This window comes from Pseudorca crassidens, chromosome 3 (assembly GCF_039906515.1).
Source record: "Pseudorca crassidens isolate mPseCra1 chromosome 3, mPseCra1.hap1, whole genome shotgun sequence".
Lineage (NCBI taxonomy): Eukaryota > Metazoa > Chordata > Mammalia > Artiodactyla > Delphinidae > Pseudorca > Pseudorca crassidens.
In genome coordinates, this window is record NC_090298.1 from 60,442,510 (window position 1) to 60,469,531 (window position 27,022).

Consider the following 27,022-nt stretch of genomic DNA (forward strand, 5'->3'; position numbering starts at 1 on the left):
CAACTTTTGAGTTCAGGTCTCCGAGGCACTTGGGTCCGCTGGTTTCACTACAGGGTGTTGTATGCCCCAGTGGCCTCCATCCAGCGGACTTTGCATCTTACACTTTCAGGTCAGCACAGCCAGGCTGCTTAGGTGCTTAGGAAAGATGCTCTTTGAAGAACATGTGGTATCTGGTGGATTCTTTGGAACATTACACTTTAAACTGATGCTCACCTGCCTAACTCCTTTTTCTTCCTTTTGATCAACATTTGTTTCTTGAACACCCATTGCATGCTGGGTACTTTTCTACCAGGTGACTCCACAGATGGTATCTGTTTTAGTTCTCATAACATCTCTGTGAGGTAGCTGGTATTGTACCTAATCTTTGAAAAGGGGAAACTGTGGCCCAGGGAAATGGTTGCACACTAAGGTAATCACGACTAATAAATTGCAGAACCAAGTTTGAAGCCAGATTTTTGAGAACCCAAAGTCCAGTGCACAGCTGCACCCCATAGACACCTCTGAAAGTGACAGCAGCCTCTTCAGCCATCCCAAAAAAGATGTTCACCTTCATCTTGTATTATCGCACCTCGCTTTGGGAAAACAAAAGACACCTCTGAAAGTGACAGCAGCCTCTTCAGCCATCCCAAAAAAGATGTTCACCTTCATCTTGTATTATCGCACCTCGCTTTGGGAAAACAGAGTCTATGAAGATCTGAATTGGCCTGTTTTGGTTTTGGAGAAGGCTCCACTGTGAGTTTCTTCTTAAGAAGTGAACCTTCCTAGGCAGGTAGCTTAAGCCCTGTTCACCGAGTTCATTGTAGACAGTTTGTCAGAGCAGAGCAGAGTGTGGCAGACACGTGTGCTACGGAGGTGACAATCTGTATTGGAATATCAGCCTACTAGCTGTGTAGATGTGAGCAAGTTGCTTAACTCTCTGAGCCTCTTTCCTTCCCTGGTAAACGGGAATCATACCGATCCCATCAGGTTAGTGTGAGAATACATTCACGTAAGTGCCAAGTGTCAGCTAAGTGCCGAGCAACGTGCTAATCCCATGGGAGCTGCCATCATTTGTGGTTGGCACTATCAGGATCGAGGGAGCTCCATTAGAGTGGAAACCTGGCTTGGGAACATGTATAAGTATTTGTAGAGCCCCTACGAAATACCGTTTAAACCCCTAACTTGTGTAAGGCAATAATAAAATGTGTGTGTGTGTTGACAGGGGCTGGTGGGGTGGTGGGAGCAGAGGATGGCTTGGATTAGCCACGGTGGGATGTTGCAGACTGCCAAGAGGAGAGAAGGCATGTTGGACATAGCAAAATGCTGGCTTAGTTGCAGCCCCACGGAAGTGTGCGTGGCAGACAACTAGTGCTGAAGGACAGATGGGAGCAGTGACTTGTGTTGGCAGTTGGGCAGAGTGGTCCTGGGATATAGCACCGAGCAGTAAAAGCTCTGCTGTCTACTTCTCAAGGTGTTTATTATGTGCCAGGCGCTGTTGTTGTGCTTTTTTCCATCAACTCACAACAGCCCTCTGAAGCAGACTATGACTATCCCCAGCGTACAGATTAGGAAACTGAGACACAGACAAGTTAAGTCCGTTCCCCAAGGCACACAGCTGGTAAGCGGCAGAGCTTGGGTTCCATCTCAGGCCTCTGCCTGCAGAGTTTGTGCTTTGAACCATTGCACTATATGCCTCTCAAAAGACAGGCAAGGGCCTTGCTCTTACGGCGTTCACATTCTAAGTAGGTGAGTCTGTCCAACAAATAAATATGATACAATCTGCCAGGTAGTAAGAAATACAATGAAGAGAAATAAAATTGGGTGAGGAGTTTTAGAGGATGGTGGGGGTTGATGGTTTAGCTAGTGTATTATTTGCTTGGGCTGCCGTAACTAAATACCACAGACTGAGTAGCTTACACAACAATTTATTTTCTCATGGTTCTGGAGGTCCAAGATCAAGGTGTCTGTGGAAGAGGTTTCTTCTGAGGCTTCTCTCCTTGACTTGCCAATGGCTGCCTTCTTGCTGTGTCCTCACTGGATTTCCTTCCGTGTGTGCACAGCCCTGGTGTCTCTCTTTGTCCTAATCTCCTCTTCTTATCCCAGTCATTGGATTAAGTCCTCTCCAAATGGCCTCATTTAAACTTAATCGCCTCTTAAAGGCCCCTTCTCTGGATACAGTCACATTCTCTTGTACTGTGTGGGTTAGGACTTCAACTTATGAATTTGGAGGGGACACAGTTCTGACCACAACGTTCTGCCCCTTTTTCCCCCAAATTTCTGTCCTTCTCAGAGACAAAATGCATTCATCTACATCCCAGAAGCCCCAAAATCTTAACCCATTCTAGCATCAACTCTGAGTTCCAAGTCTCACCAAAGTATCTAAATCAGGTGTGGATGAAACTTGAGATGTGATTCGTCCTGAGGCAAAAATTCCTCTCCGGCTGTGAAGCTATGCAACCCAGAAGTTTCGTGCTTCCAAATTACAAAGGAGGGACAGCCATACAATAGACATTCCCATTCTAAAAGCGAGAAATTAGAAAGAAGAAAGGGGGTGATGGATCCCAAGCGAGTCTAAAATGTAGCGGGGCAAATTCTGATTTTAAGCCTCCAGGATAATCCGCTTGGTGGTCTGTCCTTTGGGCTCACCAGGCTGGTGGCCCTGCCTTCCAGACCCACGGGAACCCAGGAAGAGATAGGCTTGCCCTTTAAGGAGGAGCCGGTCTGGGCCTGTGGTGGGAGTGGCAGCCCTCTCAATCTCTGAATCTCCTTCAGGGTCATTCTTCCCTTATCCGGATGGATAACTCAGCCAGAAAGCTCTGTTGTCCCATTCCCTAGAATCCCAGAGGTCTGACGGCCTTCCTTCACTGTTGCCCTGTCTTTGTCCCCTTTAGTCTAAATGAGCATAACCCCAAGGAAGAGTTGCTCACCGCAACTAGAGAAAGCCCGCGCACAGCAACGGAGACCCAGTGCAGCCAAAAATAAACAAATAAAAATAAATACATAAATGTATTAAAAAAAAAAGAGAGAGAGAAAATAGCCTTGTGGTTCCCAAGGTAGAGGGGTGTGGGGAGGGATGGATTGGGAGTTTGGGATTAGCAGATGCAAACTATTACATACAGAATGAATAAACCACAAGGTCCTACTGCATAGCACAGGATATTCAATATCCTGTGATAAACCATAATGGAAAAGAATATGAAAAAGAATATGTATATGTATAACTGAATCACTTTGCTGCACAGCAGAAATTCACATTGTAAATCATTTGTGCTTCAATAAAATTTTTTTTCAAAAAGCCCCTCAAATTCCAATTTTTAACTCTCACGACTCAAACAGAAGAAGGCAGTCTCACAGCCTAGCGTAAAATAAAAGTGGTAACAGGACACTCCAGGCTCCTTCCAGAGTAGGAGTAAAGGCCCCATGGTTTGGAGATGCAGACGCTTTCACTCTTCAGTGTAAGGTCAGAGCATAGTACATTCGCTGTCAAAGTGGAGCAAACGTCCTAGGGTTCCATTTATTCCCTTGGAACTCCCTCTTTGTCGTCACCTACCTCACAACTGTAAGTGACAGACAGCCGCGGCTGCGTCTTGCGGGTGCTGTTGTAACTGGGTGCTGGGTGTGGGAAGCTTAGAGTCTGTCTAAATGGGGTCACCTCCTCGAGAGGTAAATATCTGATTGGTGCCTGGAGTTAGGAAGAATTATGAAGAGCATATATTTAAGCAACAGTGTAGGCTGTGAAGTAATTAACAAATTTTTTTCAAAATTTCTTTCAAAATAATTTTCAAAAGTTAATCAGACATATTGCAGATTGGGCTACAAAGTTTGCAGGCATTCTTATATCCATAAATGCCTCAGGCCGTTCCACTTGTTTCTATTTTCCTTATCCTATGTTTAAGAAACATAGAGGAAGAAGGGTTAAAATAATGCATTCAATATCATTTTCTAAGAAATAACTCACCAAAGAGATTCTTGGAAAAATTTATTTAAAGAGAAGGGAGGGACTTCCCTGGTGTCGCAGTGGTTAGGAATCTGCCTGCCAACACAAGGGACATGGGTTCCATCCCTGGTCCGGGAAGATCCCACATGCCACGGAGCAGCTAAGCCCATGTGCCACAACTACTGAGCCTGCGAGCCACGGCTACTGAGCCCATGTGCCACACCTACCGAAGCCCGCGCACCTAGAGCCCTTACTCCGCAGCAAGAGAAGCCACCGCAATGAGAAGCCCGCGCATCGCAATGAAGAGTAGCCCCTGCTCGCTGCAACTAAAGAAAGCCTGCACACAGCAACGAAGACCCAATGCAGCCAAAAATAAATGAATAAATTTATTTTAAAAAATAGATAGATAGATAGATAAAAAAGAAGGCAACCATGTGAGTGACATCTGGGCACCAGCTATCTGCTAGGTTCCATACTGGTGGTGTTTCATTTAATCCTCCATAACTCCTGAACTAGTGGCATCCTGACATCGGTGAGAATATGAGACTTACTGCTTAGGAAACTGAGGGACTTTGCCTGATTCACCACGTGGAACCAGGTCTGGAAAGTACTTGATGCTCAAAAATATTAATTGGATTAATTAATCTGTCAAGGTTACACATCTGGTGAGCAAATAGCCCAGATTCAAACTTGGGGACATGCTAATAATAATTGTGGTTAATGTTTGCCAGGCTCTAACTATATGCCGGGCACAGTGCTAAATATATTATACAGATTCTCATTTACTCCTTACAAAAGCCCTCCAAAGGTAGATAGTTTAAGTATCTTTATTTTACAGAGAAGTCACTGGTATTACGCTAGAACTAAGATCTGAACTCAGAAAGTGTGAGCCCAAATGCCATGATTTTAGTCACCAAATTGTACTGCTTTTATCAGTTACCTGTCATTTCATCATATGAAATATTACCAAGTGATTTGGGAAAAAGGAGTTCCATGGTCAAAAAATATTGAGGGGAAACATTGCATCAAAAAGTAAACTTGGTTCCTGACTTCAGGAATTCTCTGAGCTTTCAGGATGCTAATGCAACACATGAATCCTCCAGAGAAGACATAGAATGCAACATTTTCTAAGTTCATTTGGCCCCCTTTCCCACCAGGACAGTATTAGCATCTCACTGAGCCAGTATTCTGTGGAACACAGTTCATGAAATGCTTGCCAAACTCGACAGAGGGTTGCTGTATCATCTCCTTCCTAAAGAGGAGAATGAGAAAGACGTCCTCAAAAGCCTGCTCCGTGCCTGTTAGGTCTTGGAGTCATATATTGCTTCTTTTCATGGTATTGTAAGTCTGTGTTTTAAAGAAAATAATTAGCATTATTTTAGTATTTCACATCATTTTCTTATAGTGAACCAAATAAATTTTATATGAGAGAAGGCTGGGGGCCCATGGATGCCTGCCTCAGTTGTGCAATATGTGTTTTTCGACATCCCTGTTCCCCTGAGCTAATTAGGCTGATAGAATTGTGGTGACAGTTTTTTTGTTTTTTTAATTGAATATAGTTGATTTACAGTGTTTTAGGTGTATAGCAAAGTGATCCAGTTTTTTAATATGTGTGTGTGTATACTTTTTCAGATTCTTTTCCATTATAGACTACAAGATATTGAATGTAGTTCCCCGTGCTATACAGTAGGTCCTTGTTGTTTATGTATAGCAGCATGTATCTGTTCATCCCAAATTCCTAATTTATTCCCTCCCCTCCTCGTTGTGACAGTTTTGCCTCAGCCTCCAGTGAATGGAAAGGTTTACCGTGAGAACTGAATCTAACCCTGACTTCTGACATTTTACTTCTCATTGGCACAAAAGGTGACCAGTTACACTGTACACGTAAAAATAGCTGGTCGTTTTTATCCTTTTGTAAAATATTTCATATGCTGATTTTCAAAATGTTTCAGGAGAGAAATTGACTTGTAGTACTTGAAAGTTCACGGATTAGGGCACTACATTAAAACAGGGTTTGTGCAGAAAAAAACACACTTTCTGTTTCTAGGCCAGCAGCTCTACTTTGGGGACATTTATTTCATACAGTGCTGTATGATAGAGACCAAGATTTATAGTTGGAGATTTCCTGAATAACAACTCAGATAGCAAATGCCTCAGTGAAACAACTTTCCTGTGCTCTGCAAAGCAAAAAGTAGCACAATAGAATGGATGGTTTGTCTCCAGATTTCTGTGAGGTGGTATTTTGGCTTTTGGTTTTGTTTTGTTTTGTTTGTTTGTTTTTGGTTCTCTTGCAAGACAAAATGACATTAATTATTTTTCTTTTTGGCCTTAACCTAAAATTGGAAAATTTTTACCTTTCTCTCCCCTTCATCCTTCTCCCAGTATCCTCCCCTGCCACACACCCCTCCTTCTCCCGGTCTCACTTGGAACGGACCTGGTACTTTTCCACACAGAGCTACTTAACGAAAACCATCTCAACTCAAACAACAAAAAACAAAAAAACAAATTTGAAGACAGTCTGCTTGAATGATAGAAAGGAAATTCCTTTTACCTCCATTTTGTTGTTGCCTGGTAAGTGATTCAGATTTTCCTTCTGCAGAGAGAAGAGAACGCAAGCAATACTAATACAAAAGAGCCCCATTTCCTGCCCCCCACCCCACCCCCCGAAAGGAAAATAAGGTTCTGCGACAGCCTTGAAGATGCTCATAAGGAATAGCTTCACCTCTGGTTTGGGATGAGATGTTCACATATTGGTGTTGAGGTTCAGTACGAGCAACCAATGGAAGGAACAGGGAAGAAGCAGTAAATGCGAGGGCAGCAGGAGGAGACACAGGCCAATTCTGGTTTTCTGTGGGTTTTCAGGTCAAATTGAAGACAGTCTTTTTAACCAATGGTGCTGAGACAACTGGATGTCCACATTCAAAAGAATGAATTTGAGGGCTTCCCTGGTGGCGCAGTGGTTGAGAGTCCGCCTGCCGATGCAGGGGACACGGGTTCGTGCCCCGGTCTGGGAAGATCCCACATGCCGCAGAGCGGCTGGGCCCGTGAGCCATGGCCGCTGAGCCTGCGCATCCGGAACCTGTGCTCCGCAACGGGAGAGGCCACAAGAGTGAGAGGCCACGTACCACAAAAAAAAAAAAGAAAAAAAGAAAAAAAAGAATGAATTTGGACCCTTACCTCTCACCAGTACAAAAAATTAACTCAAAATGGGTAGAAGATATAATAAATATAAGAGTTAAAACTATGAGCTCTTAGAAGAAAACATAGGTGTTTGTGACCTTCAGTTAAGCAGTGGTTTCTTAAATATGACATCAAAGTACAAGCAAAAAAAGAATAGATAAATGGGGGACTTCCCTGGTGGTCCAGTGGTTAAGACTTCACCTTCCAATGCAAGGGGGTGCATGTTCAATCCCTGATTGGGGAGCTAAGATCCCACATGCCTTGCAGCCAAAAAACCAAAACATAAAACAGAAGCAATATTGTAACAAATTCAATAAAGACTTAAAGAAAAAAAGAATAGATAAATGGGGCTTCATCAAAATTACAACCTTTCTGTGCTTCAAAAGACACGGTCAAGAAAGCAAAAAGACAAGCCACAGAATGAAGAAATATTTTCAAATCATGTACCTGATAAGGGATTTGTATACCAAATATATAAAGAACTCTTATAACTCAATTATTTTAAAAAACCCAGCTAAAACATAGGCAATGGATTTGAAACGACGTTTCTCTAAATAAGATATGCAAATGGGCAATAAGCACATAAAAAGATACTCAATATCATTAGCCATCAGAGGAATGAAAATCAAAACCATAATGAGATGCCACTTTGTATCTACTTAGGATGGCTATAATCAGAAAGACAGCTGAGTGTTGGCAAGGAGCTGGGGAAATTAGAATCCTCACACAGCGCTGATGGGAATGTAAAATGTTGCAGCTGCTTTGGAAAAGTCTGGAAGTTCCAAAAAAGATTAAACATAGAGTTACCTTATGACCCAGCAATTCTACTCCTAGGTATATACACAAGAAAAAGCAGAACGTATGTCCTTGCAAAAACTTACACACTAATGTTTACAGCAGCATTATTCGTAGTAGCCAAATAGTGGGGAAAACCCACGTGTCCCTAAACTGATAAATAAAATATGATATATATCCATACAGCAGAATATTATTCAGCAATGAAAAGGAATGCAGCCCTAATATATCCTACACAATAGATGAACCTTGAAAACATTATGGTAAGTGAAAGAAGCTAGTCACAGACGGCCATGTATTTTATGGTTCCATTTACATGAAATGTCCAGAATAAGTAGATCTATAAACAGAGAGTAGATTAGTGGGTTGGAAAATTGGGAGTAAACAGGGAATATTGTAAATGAGTTATAGCGCTTCTTTTCAGAGTGATGAAGACGTTCTAAAATTGTTAAGTGATGGTCTCACAACCCTGTGACTATGCTAAAAGTCACTGCGTTATACATCTTAAAAGAGTATATTGTGTGTGAATTCTCTCTCAATAAAGCTGTTATTAAACACAACAAAATCACATAATTAGTGTCGTACAGAATTCCATTTATAATTTTACACTCTTGGACTAAAACTCAGCTCAGAGTTTTAAGTGACCTGTTCCAGGGCATCCAGCTAGTGATTGGAAATCCAGACTTCCTGAACATCAGGCCAGTTGTTTTCTGTATTGTGATTGCGACAGGAAGTTTGACCCCAACAGACCATAAAAATCCCACTTAATGAATTGCATTGATTTGGCGGGGTAACACTAGCTTTGTAACAGATAAGCCACTGAGGCTGAGGTTGGCAGTAGAAATGTAATTCTTTTTCAGGTAACATTCAGTAGCTTAAGGCGAGGATGAGGGGGTACAGGAGGCTCCTTACCACGCAGATAACCCAGGTCCCCGGGTTCCTCAGGGACCCAGGCTGATGGGAGATCTTCCATCTTCTTTCAAGGTTGCCCTGAGCTTTAGCATCCTGCTAGCAGACGGGGGGAGGGGAGAGTGGAGGCTTTTGAAACATAGGTCCAAAGGATATTCAGCCCACGTGATGACTGGGTACTAGTTTAGAAGCTTGCATATCATGGCCCCTGCTTCCCTGTGAGGTAGTTTAGTACCCTGAGAGCAGTGTTAGGGAGCCAGCCTAGCTGGTTATGCTGGAGCGGAGTTTACTGACTGTTCCAGAAGAATGGTCTTGCTATCATCATTCAAACGTTATTGATCATATACTGACTAATAATTGATAAGTTTCCAAGCTGTATATTATGAGGAGACTCTTAGAGATCCTGCCTTGTCTGGCCAGAGTTCTCGAGGAGGTGACCCCATTTAGACAGACTCTAAGCTTCCCACACCCAGCACCCAGTTACAACAGCACCCGCAAGACGCAGCCGCGGCTGTCTGTCACTTACAGTTGTGAGGTAGGTGACGACAAAGAGGGAGTTCCAAGGGAATAAATGGAACCCTAGGACGTTTGCTCCACTTTGACAGCGAATGTACTATGCTCTGACCTTACACTGAAGAGTGAAAGCGTCTGCATCTCCAAACCATGGGGCCTTTACTCCTACTCTGGAAGGAGCCTGGAGTGTCCTGTTACCACTTTTATTTTACACTAGGCTGTGAGACTGCCTTCTTCTGTTTGAGTCGTGAGAGTTAAAAATTGGAATTTGAGGGGCTTTTTGAAAAAAAATTTTATTGAAGCACAAATGATTTACAACGTGAATTTCTGCTGTGCAGCAAAGTGATTCAGTTATACATATACATATTCTTTTTCATATTCTTTTCCATTATGGTTTATCACAGGATATTGAGTATCCTGTGCTATACAGTAGGATCTTGTGGTTTATTCATTCTGTATGTAATAGTTTGCATCTGCTAATCCCAAACTCCCAATCCATCCCTCCCCCACACTCGTCTACCTTGGGAACCACAAGCCTATTCTCTCTCTCTTTTTTTTAAAATAAATGTATGTATTTATTTTTATTTGTTTATTTTTGGCTGCACTGGGTCTCTGTTGCTGTGCGTGGGCTTTCTCTAGTTGCGGTGAGCAGGGGCTACTCTTCCTTGCGCTGCACGGGCTTCTCATTGCAGTGTCTGCTCTTGTTGCGGAGCACGGGCTCTAGGCACGCGGGCTTCAGTAGTTGGGGCACACAGGCTCAGTAGTTGTGGCTCACGGGCTCTAGAGTGCAGGCTCAGTAATTGTGGCGCACGGGCTTAGTTGTTCCGTGGCATCACAAGCCTATTCTCTATGAGTCTGTTTCTGTTTTGTAGATAAGTTCATTTGTGTCATAGTTTAGATTCCACATATAAGTGCTATCATATGGTATTTGTTTTTCTCTTTCTGACTTACTTCAATTTAGTAAAAATTATAATCTCTAGGTCCACCCTTGTTGTTGCAAATGGCATTATTTCACTTTTTATGGCCGAGTAATATTCCATTGTATATATGTACCACATACATATTCTTTGTCTGCTCATCTGTTGATGGACATTTAGGTTGCTTCCATGTCTTGGCTGTTGTAAATAGTGCTGCTATGAATATAGGGGTGCATGTATCTTTTTGAATTAAAGTTTTTTCCGGATATATACCCAGAAGTGGGATCACTGGATGATATGGCAACTCTATTTTTAGTTTTTTGAGGAACCTCCATACTGTTTTCCATAGCGGCTGCACCAATTTTCATTCCAACCCACAGTGTAGGAGGGTTCCTAGAGGAGCTTTTTGATGTCTTTCAATTAGTAGCTCTATGGCCTTGGCTTTTCTGGGCCTCAGATTAGCATCTGCAAGTGGTGATCCTAATAGCACCTTTCCTTATGGGGTGGGCTCGAGGATTAAATGATAATCCCCGTCAAGTATTAAATCCAGGTTCTAGAATAAAATAATGCTAATAAACACTAGTTACCATTGATGGTAATAGCATTTTCTTTTGACTTTCAAGGTAGTGAAACACTGATGCCTAATGTTGCAAAAATGCTACATTTACCAGTCAGTGGCAGTGTCCTAAAAGACGTTATGATGTAACTGTGATGCTTGGAAAACATTTTTCCTAAGCAGTCAGAATCTTTCATTTAATAACAATCTGTTGGGTGCCCACTATCTGTAAATACATTTCCAGGACAAAGGGATTATGAAAAGGAAGAAGAGATGGCTTTTGCCTTTGAGTACTTCATGATGTCATATGCATTAGCAATGGCTACATTTTAAATAGGCTATAGTTAACCTAAGTTTTTAGAATAGTGTTTTCAGCCAGCTACACATATATTCTAACACAGACAAAAATTAAGGTGATTATCCTTTTAAAAAGTAAGACCAAGTCTAAAATATCACACTTCAGAGTTGTTTTTATTTTAACGTCCTGCCCCTCGGTCCCAAATGTCAATTTATCTCCCCCACTCCTACTACAAATTGTCAATTTACCTCTCTGCCACCCTTCATACATCTACCCCCGATTACGGGATTATTATAAAGCAGTTATATACTGTTGTGTTAGAAACAATTTTGTACATTTTTTCAAGATAATTATTTGAAAACAGGTTTGTTTTGATGTGAAGTAGCATAATGCCGTAATTTGTAGTTTATTTCGATTAGAAACTTGGTCTAGTGCAGTGGCTTTTAACTTGGCCAGATTTTTATCAAAAAGGCAATGTTGTTATTGATTTCTTACATTTTTAAAAATTCATCAAGGCTTTGGTACTCTTACGTTCATTTGAAGCCCTTGTTTGTTATGTGAAAGCAAACTTGTCATCTCATTTTATCAGTTCCTTGTTCTCCCAGTTTCCCCAGTCCCCCTAGGATGTTAGACCTGGGAGAGACCTTAACATCCCATCCTTCTCATCTCCTGCCCATTTAGCAGAGGAGAAAAATGAGGCCCAGAGAGGTTAGGGGGCATGCCTGGGGTCACACAGTGGATGTGGGGCTGAGTCCTCCCTCCACATGGGGCCCCTCTCCCTGGCTGGGAATATTCTCTTTCCTTTGACCCCCTCCTGCACTTTCTAAGCTGTCACCGAGTCTTGTTACCGTTTCCTTGAAATGCCTCTTGTTTTCCTTCCTTCCCCTTTCTTCCTGTCTCATCCAGTCCCTCCACTCCTCACAATGGGAGAGGCTGACAGAGCGCTTTATCTTTGGGGCATCCATCATACAAGATTACTTTTCTCTAATTACCACTGTCAGCCTGTCACTCCTCTGCTGCGAAGATGCCCAGAGCTCCCTGCTTCCTGTGGCAGCAAACGTCGTCACTTGTCTTCACGCCAGTTCCCTCAGAACCTCACTTCACTATATGTGCTCAGCGTTATTCCTTTCTTCCCACAAACCCCAAAGGCCCAGAGTCTTCTCTGGGTTTGCTCTGTGAATCAGCCATGTTTCCTTTATGGCTTTAGTATGTCCTGTTCCCCAGCTCCTAAGCGCTTCCCCTGCCTTTCCAAAGACTCCCCTTTTCTAGGCCAAATCCAGATCCCACCACCTTCTCACTGTTTTCCCTGTTACTCCAGTGATAATCCAACGATCCCCTTTATTCCCCAACTTTTTCTTCTTATGCACTAACATGTAGCATTGGGCAGCATAGCCTCTCTTACATGGCTCCCTGGTTTTTCCCCACAATTGTGTTGCCGTCTCAATTATGCTTAACGCTCTTAGAAGGCAGGGCTTATGTTTATGCTTTTCTCATATACTCCACGTTTTACATGGCCTAAATAAGTGGTCAGTAAATACTCCTTGCTTATTAGGGACTCTTTGAGCTTTTCAAAGATGTTGGCCAGAGCTGCGAGCGATTGAGACGTTTCACAGTGTTCACTGCTTGGATCACGATCGGTTGTTAATACTGCAGAACAGCCCTCTCCCGACTGCCAAGTGTTGATGGGATCGGCGCTGTCGCTGTTAATGATCTTCTGCGGGGACTGGCTGTATAGCTGTGGAGCTCACACTCATAGTTGGTGATTGGGCGGTGGGTTCGTGGCAGGGAGGTGAGAGCTTGCACCCCTGCCTCTTGGATCTTACAGTAGGGAAGAGTTCTTCAAGAATGGATAGGAAGCGCATTATTCTCTGAGCTCCACAGATTCTCAGCACACCAGTGTGAAATGGGAACTGGCCTGGCTCCCCTCCCACTGTGTGTTTTTGAGCCAGTAGTGACCTTGGTGCTCTCTTTTCTACAATACTGGCACAATGTCCTAAGATTTAATCTCATCTTTTTCAAAATCCAGTAAATAGCTTCCCCAAAAAAGGTAAGCATGCTGTAATAAGTTCCTGGTATTGGAAAAAGGAATGTGCCCTATTTAAAGAAGACAGCGTCTGCTCTCTGAATTTCACTGTCCCTTTTCCACGCTTCCTACCTTTCCTGGTAGTCATTTCCAGACTGAGGCAACTGCAAATTTTATTGCACCTGGGACTACACTCTCCCCACAGCATAACCCCTACAAGAATGTCCTCCACTAAGGGCTCATAAACTTGGAACTGTTTTTTTCTGTAATGTCAGCAAGACTCATTCCACCCATACAAATAGGCTTTGGCCTTTTTCCTCTTTGGCACAAAAGAGAATTGGCAGAGACTCTGATAAAAGTGAAGTCGACAAGCTCTGGCTTGGAAGTGAGTTCAGTGCCTCTGGGCTTGTCATCCCCCTTGTTCCTGTGTGTTCTGAATTCTTGTCCCACCCAGAAAGTTCTCTCTTCCCATCTGTGACACCTAAAGATGTTTCACATCCCGCTCCCTTTGTTAATGTCTCCATCACAGGTAGTAAGATACTGCATCTCTTCAGTTATAGAAAGTTACTTGAACTGGAGTCACCTTAAGGTTTTTTTAATCCCTTTAGGTGGATGGAAGTCTGCTTAGTGGAAGAATTGCCACCAACCACTGAACTGGAAGAAGGGCTCCGGAACGGAGTTTACCTTGCAAAGTTAGCCAAGTTCTTTGCCCCCAAAATGGTATCGGAGAAAAAGATCTATGATGTGGAACAAACACGTTACAAGGTAACTGAGATCTAATTGGTCTGGCCTCCAGCTCAAAGTGGACGTTCAGTCTTTCCCTTCCTTTCCTTTCTTTTAGTGTTTCTATAAGGATTTGGTGGGAGATGGGTTGTGGGGAAAGGGGATGTCCTTGGTCTTTTAAGCCTGTAAATAATCATTCCTGAGGCGGCAGCAATTTTAAAAGCAAAGCATTTGTCTATTTCTGGTCTGAGGCCGAGAGATCTTTGCTTTATGGGGCTTCCCAGCTCCCACCCCCATTATTCCTTCATGGAGGTCATTTTATTAGTGCCAGTAACTGTAAGAGTGGGGGGCCCTCTACCCCTCCTTTTTTCACCATCAACACAGTTTATTACTCCCCTTATTCTCATCAAGGAATAAAGTACCCAACTAGGACTTGAACTTGTGGCCCTAAAGAGTTAGGCCCAAGGTGATTTAAAAAAAAAATTCTGACATTGAATAGGCAGGAACTCCTTTCCTTTTGGTGTTTAAAACAAATTAAGACTACCCTTTTTATATGCTACTAGTTTTAAGAATTATTTCATGGCTAATTTGGGAAGGCATATGGGTGAGAAAACCAAACCAAAATAAATACCAATCTTGTATTAATAAAAAAAATTCTGATATTTTTCAGATACATGTTTAAGTATTTTCAGATAAAGTGATATATCTATCATTTGCTTCAAAATAACTGGGAGGAAGTTGGACCGATGATTCAAGACTGGCCATGTGTTCATAGTTGTTGAGATTAGATGAGGCATGCAAATGAGTTCATTATACTATTCTGTCCAATTTTTATGTTTGAAATTTTCCATTAAGAAGTAAAGGAGGAAAAAGTAAACACCAGCCTGAAAGACCCCTTCATTATATGTGTCTTCAAAAGGGAATTTTAAAATTTGTGCTGTTGGGGCTTCCCTGGTGGTGCAGTGGTTGGGAGTCTGCCTGCCGATGCAGGGGACACGGGTTCATGCCCCGGTCCGGGAAGATCCCACATGCCACGGAGCGGCTGGGCCCGTGAGCCATGGCCGCTGAGCCTGCGCGTCCAGAGCCTGTGCTCCGCAACGGGAGAGGCCACAACAGTGAGAGGCCCGCGTACCAAAAAAAAAAAAAAAAAAAAAGTGTGCTGTTCCCTCCTGGAACATGTGATCCATTCTCCGCTTTGGGTCAGGGTTTCTAAAGCTTCTTTGAAACTTGATTCTTTATTTTCTTAATATATTGTGTTTGGTTTTTTTATCAGTATTTTTTATCTGCAGATTTTCAAGTATCCTTAAAAGTTATTTCTCTTAAAATTTCAAGGGTAACATTAAGTATAGTTGAAAATGGAATGATTTTCCATTTATTGCATGTCACACTACCCTTCAGTTGTTATTGAGACAAAGTTTATTTTTTAAATGTGTATATTGAATTCAGAGCAAATGTTTGAGTAATGGTTTATGCTAACAGTAGACAAGATGAATTGACATCTTTTTTGACAACTCTCTTTTCATCATCTAGCCCAAAAGGGAATTGAGCAAAAGTTTCTGCCTTGAATAATGTTATGAATAGAAGTGTTTGCATATCTTAAAATAAGTTTGAGTTTATTAAGTCATGTGTTTATTAACTCTAGATGTTTCTCCCTAGAGTAAGTTTTCGACCTTTTGTAAGACTTAAGTGAAACAAATGACTTAGCCAGCCAAAATTAAAGTTTGTTTTTTTTTTTCGAGGAATACTTTAAAAGTTCAGACACGGTAAAAAAATAATTTGTATCCCCCTTGTCACAAAATAAATGAACATTTATCCACATTTTAGAGCACGATTTTTGTTTTATTTTCATTACTGTAATGGTAGTTACCAAGATCTAGGCCTATTAGTACTAACAGCCATGTAGATTTTTTTTTTTTTTTTTTTTTGCGGTACACGGGCCTCTCACTGTTGTGGCCTCTCCCGTTGCGGAGCACAGGCTCCAGACGCGCAGGCTCAGCGGCCATGGCTCACGGGCCTAGCCGCTCCGCGGCATGTGGGATCTTCCTGGACCGGGGCACGAACCCATGTCCCCTGCATCGGCAGGCGGACTCTCAACCACCGTGCCACCAGGGAAGCCCCAGCCATGTAGATTTGATGATAGAGTTAAAGTGTAGTTGGCGCCAGGCCTCCCTGGAAAGGGATTGTGGGTATTTTGATGTGTGAATAGTGAGAATCAGGCCAGAAAGACAGACCTTTAGTGAAGGTGAGACTCAGAGCAGCGGGTGGGCTGATTCTTCCCTCTCCTGGCACATTATACACCTTGAATATAGGTGTCTCTTCCCAGTTTAGCTGTGGACCCCCTCATGGCAACTTAAACAGGTACTGTTTCCTCCTGGCATCAGAGATCCTATCATTTGAATCAGTAGCAGCTTCTCTTTGGGATGGGGACGGGGAAGTGATTCCAATTTCTTGTTAAAAAATAAAATACCTGTGGCGCCTAAGCAGATGATGACATCCCTGAGCAAAACATCGTGACAGAGGGAAGTGTTCTATGTTGCTGTCACCCGTGCCGCCAGGCCTCCACTGGGGTGCACAGAAGAAAGGCTGCTAGGAGAGGCATGGAAAGAAGGGAGGTGGTGGATGGAGGGTGGTAGATGCCAGCTGTGATGTGGGAGAAACACGGGACAAATGGAAACTACCCCTCTGTTAATTCACTGGAGAAAAGAGGCTTTTCTTAAAAAAAAAAAAGGCTTTTCTTTTTCTCCTTTTATTAAATCCTTGAAAGTGTCCTTGAATGGAAATTGTCAGTGATTTGCCATGTAATCATAAGTTTTTATGTTAAGGCCATTTCATTTCTTCTACAGAAATGCAAGGAGACCAGTATTAGTGGGCAGGAGACTTAGCTTCCCGTTCATGTGCTCTTCAGGTCTAAAGCCCGTCACGCACGTGGCCCTTTCTAAGGAGCACTAAATCACGGGACTGCGAGAGACGTTGAAACACAAGGGAACACTTGCTAACCTAGGCCTGTCTCTTGGTGTGCCATCTGGAAACCATGAGCTCAGTGAGGCTGGGTGCTCACTGCAGGGTCTGCCTGGACTGCAGCCGTAAAATATGACCCACCTGTTGGGCAGCGTGTCCCCGATGCAAAAGCTCTGTCCTGAATCGCAAGGCCTCAGGTGTGGCACTGATGATGGCTTTGAGCCAAGTAGATGGGAGCTTTCATGCTGCCCCATCCTCTTTGTCTGCCAGCTTATGTACAGCCTTGGCCCCTCATTAACTTAGGTTTAGAAAGATATGCTAGGTATTAGAGTTAAACCTTCCAGTGATGAGTATTCTTTCCCTGACCATTCCCACCACCCCCCTTCCAGGTCTGAGTTGCATGATCATGCCATGCACACAAGGACACACCACAGAGTACTGTAATGATTATTTTGTCATGAAGGCAAGAACTGTGTGTGTCTCCTCTGTCATATCCCCAGTGAATGGTGCAGGTTCTGGCCCATAGGGTGTGCTGGGGAAATAGCTGTTGGGTGAAGGAACGAATGACAGTAGTTCGTAGTAAGCCGGAGTGCTCCGTTTCTTGTCTTCTACGCTTTATTCAGTACTTTATTCAATATTTACTGAAACTCTTCCTCTAAGTGTGATGCTCAAACTTCCTGTGGGACCCCCTGATGGGTGTGTGTAAAAACGTCAACTTTTGGGCCCCATCCCAGACTACTGAGTCAGGCAGAATCTTAGCCAGGGACCCAGGAAGCTGCATTCTTAATAATCACCCCAGGCAGTTTTTTTCTTAGAGTCTACAAAGGTTTGACTATAGGCAGACACACATTAATATAATACATTTTAATAAAGTTATACAGAAAGCAGATAAAATTGTCCTAAGATAGAAATACGTAAAGGATATGACTCAATTATCCATACAGTACTTATTAGTACCTACCATGTGGCAGCCACTGTTCCAGGCACCAGTGGCAGACTGGGCAGCAGGTAAGACATGATTTCATGGTCAGTTGGAGAGAGAGACTGTGAGTAAAATAGACAGTTGTGAATTGTGATAAGTGTATGAAGGAAGAAATGAAAGCCAGAATTATTGACAGATGGCCATGGGCTTCTCTGAGGAGACATTTACTCTGAGGCTGGAAGAATGAGAGGAAACTCGTCCATGTGGAGAGTTAAGGGTAGGGAATGGGGAGGATGGTCCAGAGAGAAGGGACCCATTTGTGAGAAGCTCAAGGAAGAAAAGAGCTTGGCCAAGTTGAGTGGCTGAAAGGCTACGGTGAGGGACAGTGGTAAGAAATGAGACCAGGAGGGAAGCAGAGACAGATTACTCAGTGACACATGGAGGACCTAAGTACAATGAGTGACTTCAACCTAAGTACAGGCGGAAGCTGTTTCAGTGTTGGCAGAGACATCATGGTACAGTATGTGCTTTAGAAAGATTTCTCTACTGCTATGTGGAGAACACATTGGACGGAGGGTGGACATGCAGGCAGAGTGCATGAGGGGATTACTCAGTCCAGGTGACAGGTGACAGTGGCCTGCAGAGACAAGAAGTGAGTGGATTCAAGAGGGAAAACAAAGGGTGAATCCTGGAAAGGGGCTGGAAATGGGTGGAAGGCAGTGAAGAGAAGACGGCTGGGTAGATGGTAGGAGCCAACCAAGAATAGTGTGGTCAGTTCTAAAGGGGGTTGGGCTGGTAAAGAAGCCAGGAAGGTTTCCATGGTGGGGCTTGAAGGATGAATGTTCCCAAGCCAACTCGGATGACCAAGAGAAAGAGGAGGAGGTAGGAGGGGCATTCCTTGGAGAGGATTCAGTCTGATAAGGCTCGAAGCCAAAGAACACTATCACTCTGGACAGTGCATTGACAGTTGCAGACGTACAATAAACGTGCATTGAACATTTAGGTGGGCCTTAGATAGGGAAAGCATGTACATAGTGGTCAGTAGTATGAGCTGTAGAACCGAAACACCTCAGAATCTGGCTTCGCCACTAACTTGCCTCTGTGAGCTTCAATTTCCTCCAATGTAAAGTGGGAAAATAGTAACAATATCAACCTTGTTGAGAAATTGTGAAGAACAAATGTGATCTATGCAAGGCCCAGTGCCTGCCTGACAGAGGTAAGCACACTGTAAGTGTTACAGGTGTTTGTCCTGAGGCTCTGTGAGCAGTAAATTAACCAGAATATTTGGACTTGAAGTCAGGGAATTCTGCAAGCTAGTCTTGATCCAGAGCTCAACAAGTTAGGTCAACTCGAGTGTCTTAAATACTTAGGGCATCAGTTGCCTCATCTATAAAATGAGCAAATTAGAATAATTACTGGTTTTAAACTACCTCATAGTTCTAAAATGCTTTGATCCTGATATGTAAGAAGTTACCATCCAAAGAAGTCTTACATAATACCTCATCTATTCAATTTAAACTGCAGTAATCCTTTTTGCTGGTGCTGTAGTAGCTCAGCAGTAGAAAATCAGCATATACTCTCTAGTCTAATACATGAAAGAAATTAGGTAGATGTGCAGTAACAGCCCTTGGCCAAGTTATGACTATAGACATACCACCTGGCCTAATATATTAATATTAGTGTAGGACTGGTGAAAAAGTAGACAAGTTATAAATGGTTATAGTAGACTAAGATTATTTTGAGCCTGTTTGGAAGATTGTTTTTGTTCTAATTGAAGTAAACGTGGTAGATTGAAGATGTTAATGCAGTTCGCTCACTGAAGCTTACTCCTTAAATAGGCAGGCATGGACCATAGGGTTCTGAGGTCAGCATTCCTCAGGTGTTTAAAGCGGACGAAGGATTTAAAATCTATCACTCATTTACCGTAGAAATATGACTCTGATAACCACCCTTTCCTTCAGTGCCTCTCACATGAAGCGCTAAACCTTTTTCTGACCTTACAGGTGAATAAAAGTTTCAAGCCCAGTCTTATAATTACAATAACTAACATTTATTGCATTTTAGGTGTACTTTGCAACTAAGTGTTATATGTATAAATCTCATGAAATCCTCAACCCAAAGAAGCATACTATTCCCTTTTGTAGCCGAGGAACCAAGGTTCAAAGAGATTTGTAACTTTCCTGAGGTTACCTAGCTAATGAAACCACTAAATGGATGGGATGTTTTTGTTATATAATTTGGATTGTTGAAGGCTACCAGCCAAAGACTCTCAGAAACCAACATAAAATTATATTTATTTAAATGATTTGCCAAGAAAAAATGCATACCCACGGAGCTATAAGGAAGAGAAAATAGCTTAGTGGAGATTTGAGCTTGTACTGAGTGATTCTAATAAGGATTTAGGGAAGCGCAAGGATCGTTGCAGTGTTGTCGGAAAGCGCGATCAGTTTGGTATCTTGGTAATTTTTATCTAGGAGGTGAGAATATTGAATAGGAACCAGATTGACATCAGACAAGAACTAAGTCGCCCGTCTTAGTTGGAAGAGGGTGATGTTTAGTTACTTTGTGGTGTTGAGGTCCTCTGCCCTGATGTGATTGAGGATTACCTCCGCTTTGTCCCTCCACGGTCGCAGAGCGGCCGTGTCTGAGAAGTGTTTGTATTCTGCAAAAGTTGATGCCGAGTTACCCTCAGACACTACCACCTGGCTGTTAACTGTCTGTGTGCTCTCTCTCTCTTTATTCTTTTCCATCCTTCCTCTCTTTCCGTACACTTCCCCCTCCCTCTAGTTATTTCATAGTAATTAGCTAATCTCTTCCCTGTGAAGAATAACCCCCTGGTCATTATGTCCTGCCCTCTTCCCTGGGGAGTGTTAGCACAGGAAAGGTTTTAAGATCCACAGAGACCTAGTCTTGAATCCCAGCTCAGCCCCTTAACAGCTGTTTGACTTTAGGCAAGTCACTTCATCTTTTTGGCCTGGATTTCATCATCTCTAAAAAATGAGAATGATAACTACCTTGCAGGGTGTTTTGAAAATCAGAGATAATTTATGTAAAGTGCTTGACACACACAGTCCAATCTTAATAAATAGTGGCCACTGGGCTTCCCTGGTGGCACAGTGGTTGAGAGTCCGCCTGCCGATGCAAGGGACACGGGTTCGTGCCCCGGTCCGGGAAGATCCCACATGCCGCGGAGCGGCTGGGCCTGTAAGCCATGGCCGCTGAGCCTGTGCATCCGGAGCCTGTGCTCCGCAACGGGAGAGGCCACAGCAGTGAGAGGCCCGCGTACCGCAAAAAAAAAAAAAAAATAGTGGCCACTATCAAAAGCACGTAAATATTTGTCAAATGTTAATTAGCTTATACTTCATAATTCCTTACAGCAACAAAAATGCTTTCCAACTATTAAATTGTAAAAGGTCACGTAAGATGACCCTTTTTCCCTTCAGAAAAGAGAAGAGCTAGACTTTCTGAACGTGATGATCTACCACTGGGTGTTAGTTATGATGAAACTTGCTGTAGTTACTTCTTATTTTATTTGAAATGAAAATAAAATACATAACATTATGGTACACATTTAACTAATGAAATATATAAGATCATTTTAAAGCTCACAATGGTTCATTGCCTGAAAAAACTTCATGAAATAGCAACAAGAATACTTTATTTATGGAGAAAATAATGGCTGGCAGATTAGGACTGTTAGGAATGGAAAACATAGCCTATTTTTATTATATGAGTAGAAAAAGGTCTTGTAAAATATTTCCAGTGAAAGCTTACTTCTTGTACAAGGCCAAGATTACAATTAGATTATAGAAGGAATAAATACTAAAATCAGCTCTGAATCGTGGGGTGCTTTTTGTTTTCATCTTTGTATTTTTCTACATTTTTCAGGTTTTTTACAGAAATCGTACTACATTCGTGATCAGAAAAAATGGTTTGGCAGAGCCAGAAACCACCAAAAAAAAGGCATTTAGTCTTCTAAAAATCCTTTTTTTTCTTGAAGTTACAGTCCTCTCAGCTATGGTTGCCACAGTCTTGACATGGGGTGTGTGTGTGTGTGCACGTGTGCCCATGCTCATGTATGTGCACGTGTGTCTCATAAAACATCCTAAGGCGTGCTAGACAGAAAATGGTCTTTGAGATTCTAGTTCAGAATTACCTCAAACGTGTGAATTCTGGGAACTGGGACGGTCCATCCCAAATGGTTGGAGTGTTGCTGAGATAGTGTCATCTCCTTTATTGGATCTCTGGTTGTTTTATATGAGCGTTCATAACACGATTCTAGGAGAAAGACAATTGAAAGCATCCTGCTAATGAAAAAAGTTATTACTTTTTTGACTCACTGTTTGTGCGTTCCCTTCTTTCCACTCCCCCTCCCCCAACCATCACGCATTCTCACGTTAGAAGTCGGGCCTTCATTTTCGACACACGGATAACACCGTCCAGTGGTTAAGAGCGATGGAGTCTATTGGTCTACCCAAGGTAAGCCTGAACTGGGAAGACAAAAGGAGTAATGCAAACACCTCACTGTGGAAAGAAATTTAGCAGACTGGGGTACGTTAATGCAGCAAATGTCCTTATTGCCTCAGAAATGAAAAATGTGAGAACTAACAGAAATATGGAAAGGCCTGTAAAAAGTAACATATGGCAAGAACTCAGACTGAGAGCAGCCAGGTGAAAGTGTGTATAAATTAAACAAGGTATAAAGCAGAAACTGACACACCATTGCAAAGCAATTATACTCTAATAAAGATGTTAAAAAAGAAAAAAAAAGAAAAAAACCCACTTAATATAAAAATAAATAAATTAAAAAAATAATAAATTAGGACTTCCCTGGTGGCACAGTTGTTGAGAGTCCGCCTGCCGATGCAGGGGACACGGGTTCGCGCCCCGGTCCGGGAAGATCCCACATGCCGTGGAGCAGCTGGGCCCGTGAGCCATGGCCGCTGAGCCTGCACGTCCAGAGCCTGTGCTCCACAATGGGAGAGGCCACCACAGTGAGAGGCCCGCGTACCGCAAAAAAAAAAAAAAAAAAAGAAAAAAATAAATTAAACAAGGTCGGAGCAGGCTTTGGCTGGTAGATAGTTGATCTAGAAGAGCCACCTCCCTTTTTTGTGTTGCTTTTTATACTTAAGATTCCACGTCTCGTTGCATCCGTATATATTGTATCACTATAAATCATCATTATAAATTTATTTCGATAAAGTATTATTATAAATCATAGTATCACTTTAAATTTTACTGGCTAGGGGGTTAGAGCTCTTACTCTTGAAATAGATCTTCCAAATAAAACTCATTCAGCAAATATTCAGAACTTGTTAAATTCAAAGAGCAGGCACCCTTACACCTGTGAGATATATAGACAAGTGGAGGAAATGAAGAAATAATTACATGTGATAGAAATTGTAGAGCTATTTCTTAAACTTCTTATTTTGAAATAATTTTAGAATCACAGGAAGTTGCAAAAATAGTACATCTTCGTGTAAACTTCATTCAGCTTCCCCTAATGGTGACATCTCATAACTGTAGTACAGAATTAAATTGACATTGGTGTATTAATGTTAACTAGACTCCAGACTTTATTCAGTGTTCACCATTTTTATATGCATTCATTTGTGCGTGTGTGTGTGTGTGTGTGTGTGTGTGTGTGTAGTTCTATGCATGAATAGATTTGTGTGACCACCACCACAATCAAGATGCAGATACTGCAGAGAGGTTGGACATTATATATAGCATCCCTTCCCCAGCCCTGTCTCCTGGCAGCCACTAATCTATTCTCTATCTCTATAGTTTTGTCATTTTGAGAATGTTATAGAAATGGAACCATACAGTAGGTAACCTTTTGAGATTGACTGTTTTCACTAAGCATAATTCACTTGAGATCCATCAGGTTTCTATATGTACCAGCAGTTCCCTTTTTTGAATTGCTTAATATGTACAGCTATTTTAAAGAAATGATTTAGGAGTGGTCCAGCAAGGGTATCGGCTACTGACTTATTTAGACCTATGTTGTTGTTCTTATTAGTAATCCAGGTTTGCAATTAAAAACACACCCCACAACGAAAACAAAGGACTCCTTCATGTAAATTATGAATGCCTTTTTTTTAATACATTTGTGCTAATACCTGTTTTAACTCAGCTCCTTTTTTCTTGCAGTAGTCAATGTTGATCTATTTTATTTTGCCTTTTTTTAATCAAACTACTTTCCCTTCTAAAATGTTAAAAACATTGAATAGTGTTCCTTTCTGGGCAATAGTTATAATAGAGAGTTCATATTTATTTCTAACCTGCAATTTAGTAAGTACTAACAGGGTGTTGAGTGGTAAACAGATTAATAACGACAGACATTGAAATGCAGTTTTTCTGTATGAGGCAGCATATGTTAAATTAGGATGATTTCATTATGATTTAAACCTTCTCAAATTGTGTGTATGTTGGACCACATTTATTTTGATTTTAAGCCAAACAAGTGATCCATGTAACAGATTCTATTTTAACCCTGATGTTTATTATGAAGTCAGTGATACATTACATTTCAGGAAATGAGAGGCCAACAGTATACTGAATTGACTTTGATATATTAATTAATGCCTTCATTTAGCAATATGAACTGCCTACCCTGTGCTCAGTGTCATGTTACACATTGGAGTTACAATGTTGAAGAAAACGTTTCGGTAAACTATACATTGATCCCATCTTCTTCTATAAATTGAAGAAGAAGACATACTCATGATGATTTTCCAGGAGAAATATCAACGTAAAAGGTTCTTGTTTAAAGAAGAGAGGGAGAGTTATAGTGGTCCTCTGCTTACATAGTAGAATTTTAAAGCTAGTCATATTCTTCTGAATTGGGAATCCTCTTCTCATTGATACTTTAACAGCAAAAGTATTAAAGGAAAGTTGGAAAGACCTTTGCAATTTCATAAGCTACAGATATTTCTGTAAGCACTCAGTGACTGTACATTTGTAGCTGAAGAAGCTTTGCTTGTCTCTTTTCTTAGCTTTTTTCAATGTCCAGTAGAAAATTGTGCTTGAGTATCAAGTACTACCATATGGTACATGATTTAATTTTAGTTTTTATGTCAAATTTTATAAAATATTTACTGAAAGCAAGTAATGCCAACAAGCTTATCTTAATCTCAGAAGCTTCAATCCTAATTACTCATTTTTGGTGCCCCATTCTGAAATCTGTTTCTTATTAGGCTTTTAGTTTCCAGCTCAAGAAGAGTATAAAGGTGTATTAAAAGTTTTAGTGTGCAGACTTTTCAGTCTACTAACTCCATACATAGATGGTTATCCAAAAGACGCAGTCAGGTGCTCAGAAAATGCAGGGATATTTATTGTAGTGACTTATAATAGGGACAAAATTGGGGGTAGAAAATTGTTCAACCCTGGAGAACTGGTTATAATTATGGTTCAAAAATATCAAAGAATCATATGCATCTATTTAGAAATAATGTTCTTACAGAGTAATGAAAGGAATGTAAAACAGTCATGTTCTATTAAGTGTTAAATAGGTTTGTAATACATGCAGTTTGGTTTTTAAACACTCACATACATAAATATAAAAACTCAGAGACATACAGAAAAAAGACTGGAAGAAAATATACCAAAATGCTAATAGTGACAATCTGGAGGTGGGGTTATAGGTATTTTTCTTTCATACTTTATCTACTTTCCAGATTTTATTCAGCAAAAATGGATACTTTTTTTTTCTGCTTAAAGTAATACATGCATATGTGTGCATTGTATGTGTGTACACGCATATTTACAGAACTGTGTAGCCAAGTTCTTAACAACGTAATAAAATGCTTTCAAGAGGACACCCTTCTCTGGGCAGTCAAAAGAGTGACTCTGATACAGAAAGCAAAGCCTACATGGGCTCATGCCTTGTGCAATGAAACTGCTACACAGCCCTGTGGACAAAGCCTTCTTGGAGTGGCTGACTGTGAATCCCCCACTCTCCTGAGCCACTAGGAGGCGCTGTCAGGCAGGGGACCAGATGCAGTGATTGGTCCGCATGAAGAACAAGATGAGGCACAGCTGGAGTGTCCTCTTCATTTAAATAAATATAGAACAGCAAGGACAATCAGAGTAGGGTCATTTGGGAGGGTTAAAATAATTGTGAAAATAATAAACACATTTTTCCCTTTTGTTTTCCAGATATTTTACCCAGAAACAACAGATGTCTATGACCGGAAAAACATACCAAGAATGATATATTGCATTCACGCACTGAGGTGGGAAAAAAAATACATTTGAAGTCTAGGAAGTAAATTTAAATAAAACCACAATTTCAGTTTTGAAAGGGAGCTCTTTTTTTTTATTTCAAGTTTTTTTTAATAATCTGAACTTCTTTTTAAATTGAGTTCTAAATTTGCTGGTATAAAATGAAGGTAATTGTCACATAAAAACAATACTTGAACTTGAAAAATATTTTTCTGTTTTTTTAATCCATTTCAAAACAGAAAACCAGAAAATGAATGAAAGACCTGTGAGTATAATAAGGAGAAAATTTTAATTGAAATTTCTAGGAATCTGATAATAATGTGCTACCATATTCTTCAGTTATGATCTGCTTTACAAATATAGCCAAAATGCATCAAATGAACAGCTTTAATAGTCATACATTTGGTTTTCATACTCTTAAAATCATTAGCTTGGCTCAATTCTTAGCATAGATTAATAAAAATCACTATGAAAAAGTCTTTTGAACTTTCATTCACTGGAACTTGTACCGTAAGGGTAAAGAAGAAACTTAGACGTTGCTTTAAATTAGTCAAATCGCGATACATTCATTTTTTTAAAGCAATTGTTTGATATCTTAATGTTTTTAAATATTGAAATTCTACCAGTCACAGATTGTTTCTTACCTTATTGGCCTGGGAGCAATGTGATTTTTAGATGGTAACAAAAATGATTCTAAAAATCTAGTTTGTGGCTGTTGTCTTGTGTGTACACAGGTAATGGCTGGAAGGCTTCACGTCTAATTAAATTTTAAATTTCTTTTAGAACATCTGCCTTGTGTTTGTATCACTAGAAGTCATTTTCCTGGCACCGTCTTCAGCCTAGAGGTTTATATTAACTTCTTCCTGGCTTTCTTCCTCTCCAAAGGAGAAGATTTTTATAATAATTCATTACAATGCTGGCTTACTAAAGAATTTCGATTATGTCAAATAATTTGATTCTCCCACCCCATCAGTCCTTACGAGATTTCTTTGGAAGATGACAGTTGCTTGAAATACAGACCAAATGTAGGTGCCTATTCTGTGATTTCCTTTTACTCTAGTAATTTAGGACAACTGGGAAAAAAAC

At 41.2% G+C, this 27,022-nt stretch overlaps 1 protein-coding gene across 2 annotated transcripts in view; it reads left to right on the top strand.

Annotated features, from left to right (window-relative positions):
- The window catches only part of IQGAP2 (IQ motif containing GTPase activating protein 2), a 293,990-nt gene that overhangs the window by 130,458 nt on the left and 136,510 nt on the right, over positions 1-27,022 (top strand). For both annotated transcript variants that reach the window (XM_067731039.1, XM_067731040.1), the window contains exons 3-5: positions 13,716-13,872; positions 22,112-22,189; positions 25,871-25,947. In XM_067731039.1, the coding sequence (XP_067587140.1) occupies positions 13,716-13,872; positions 22,112-22,189; positions 25,871-25,947 (312 nt within the window). The remainder of the gene's footprint in view (positions 1-13,715; positions 13,873-22,111; positions 22,190-25,870; positions 25,948-27,022) is intronic.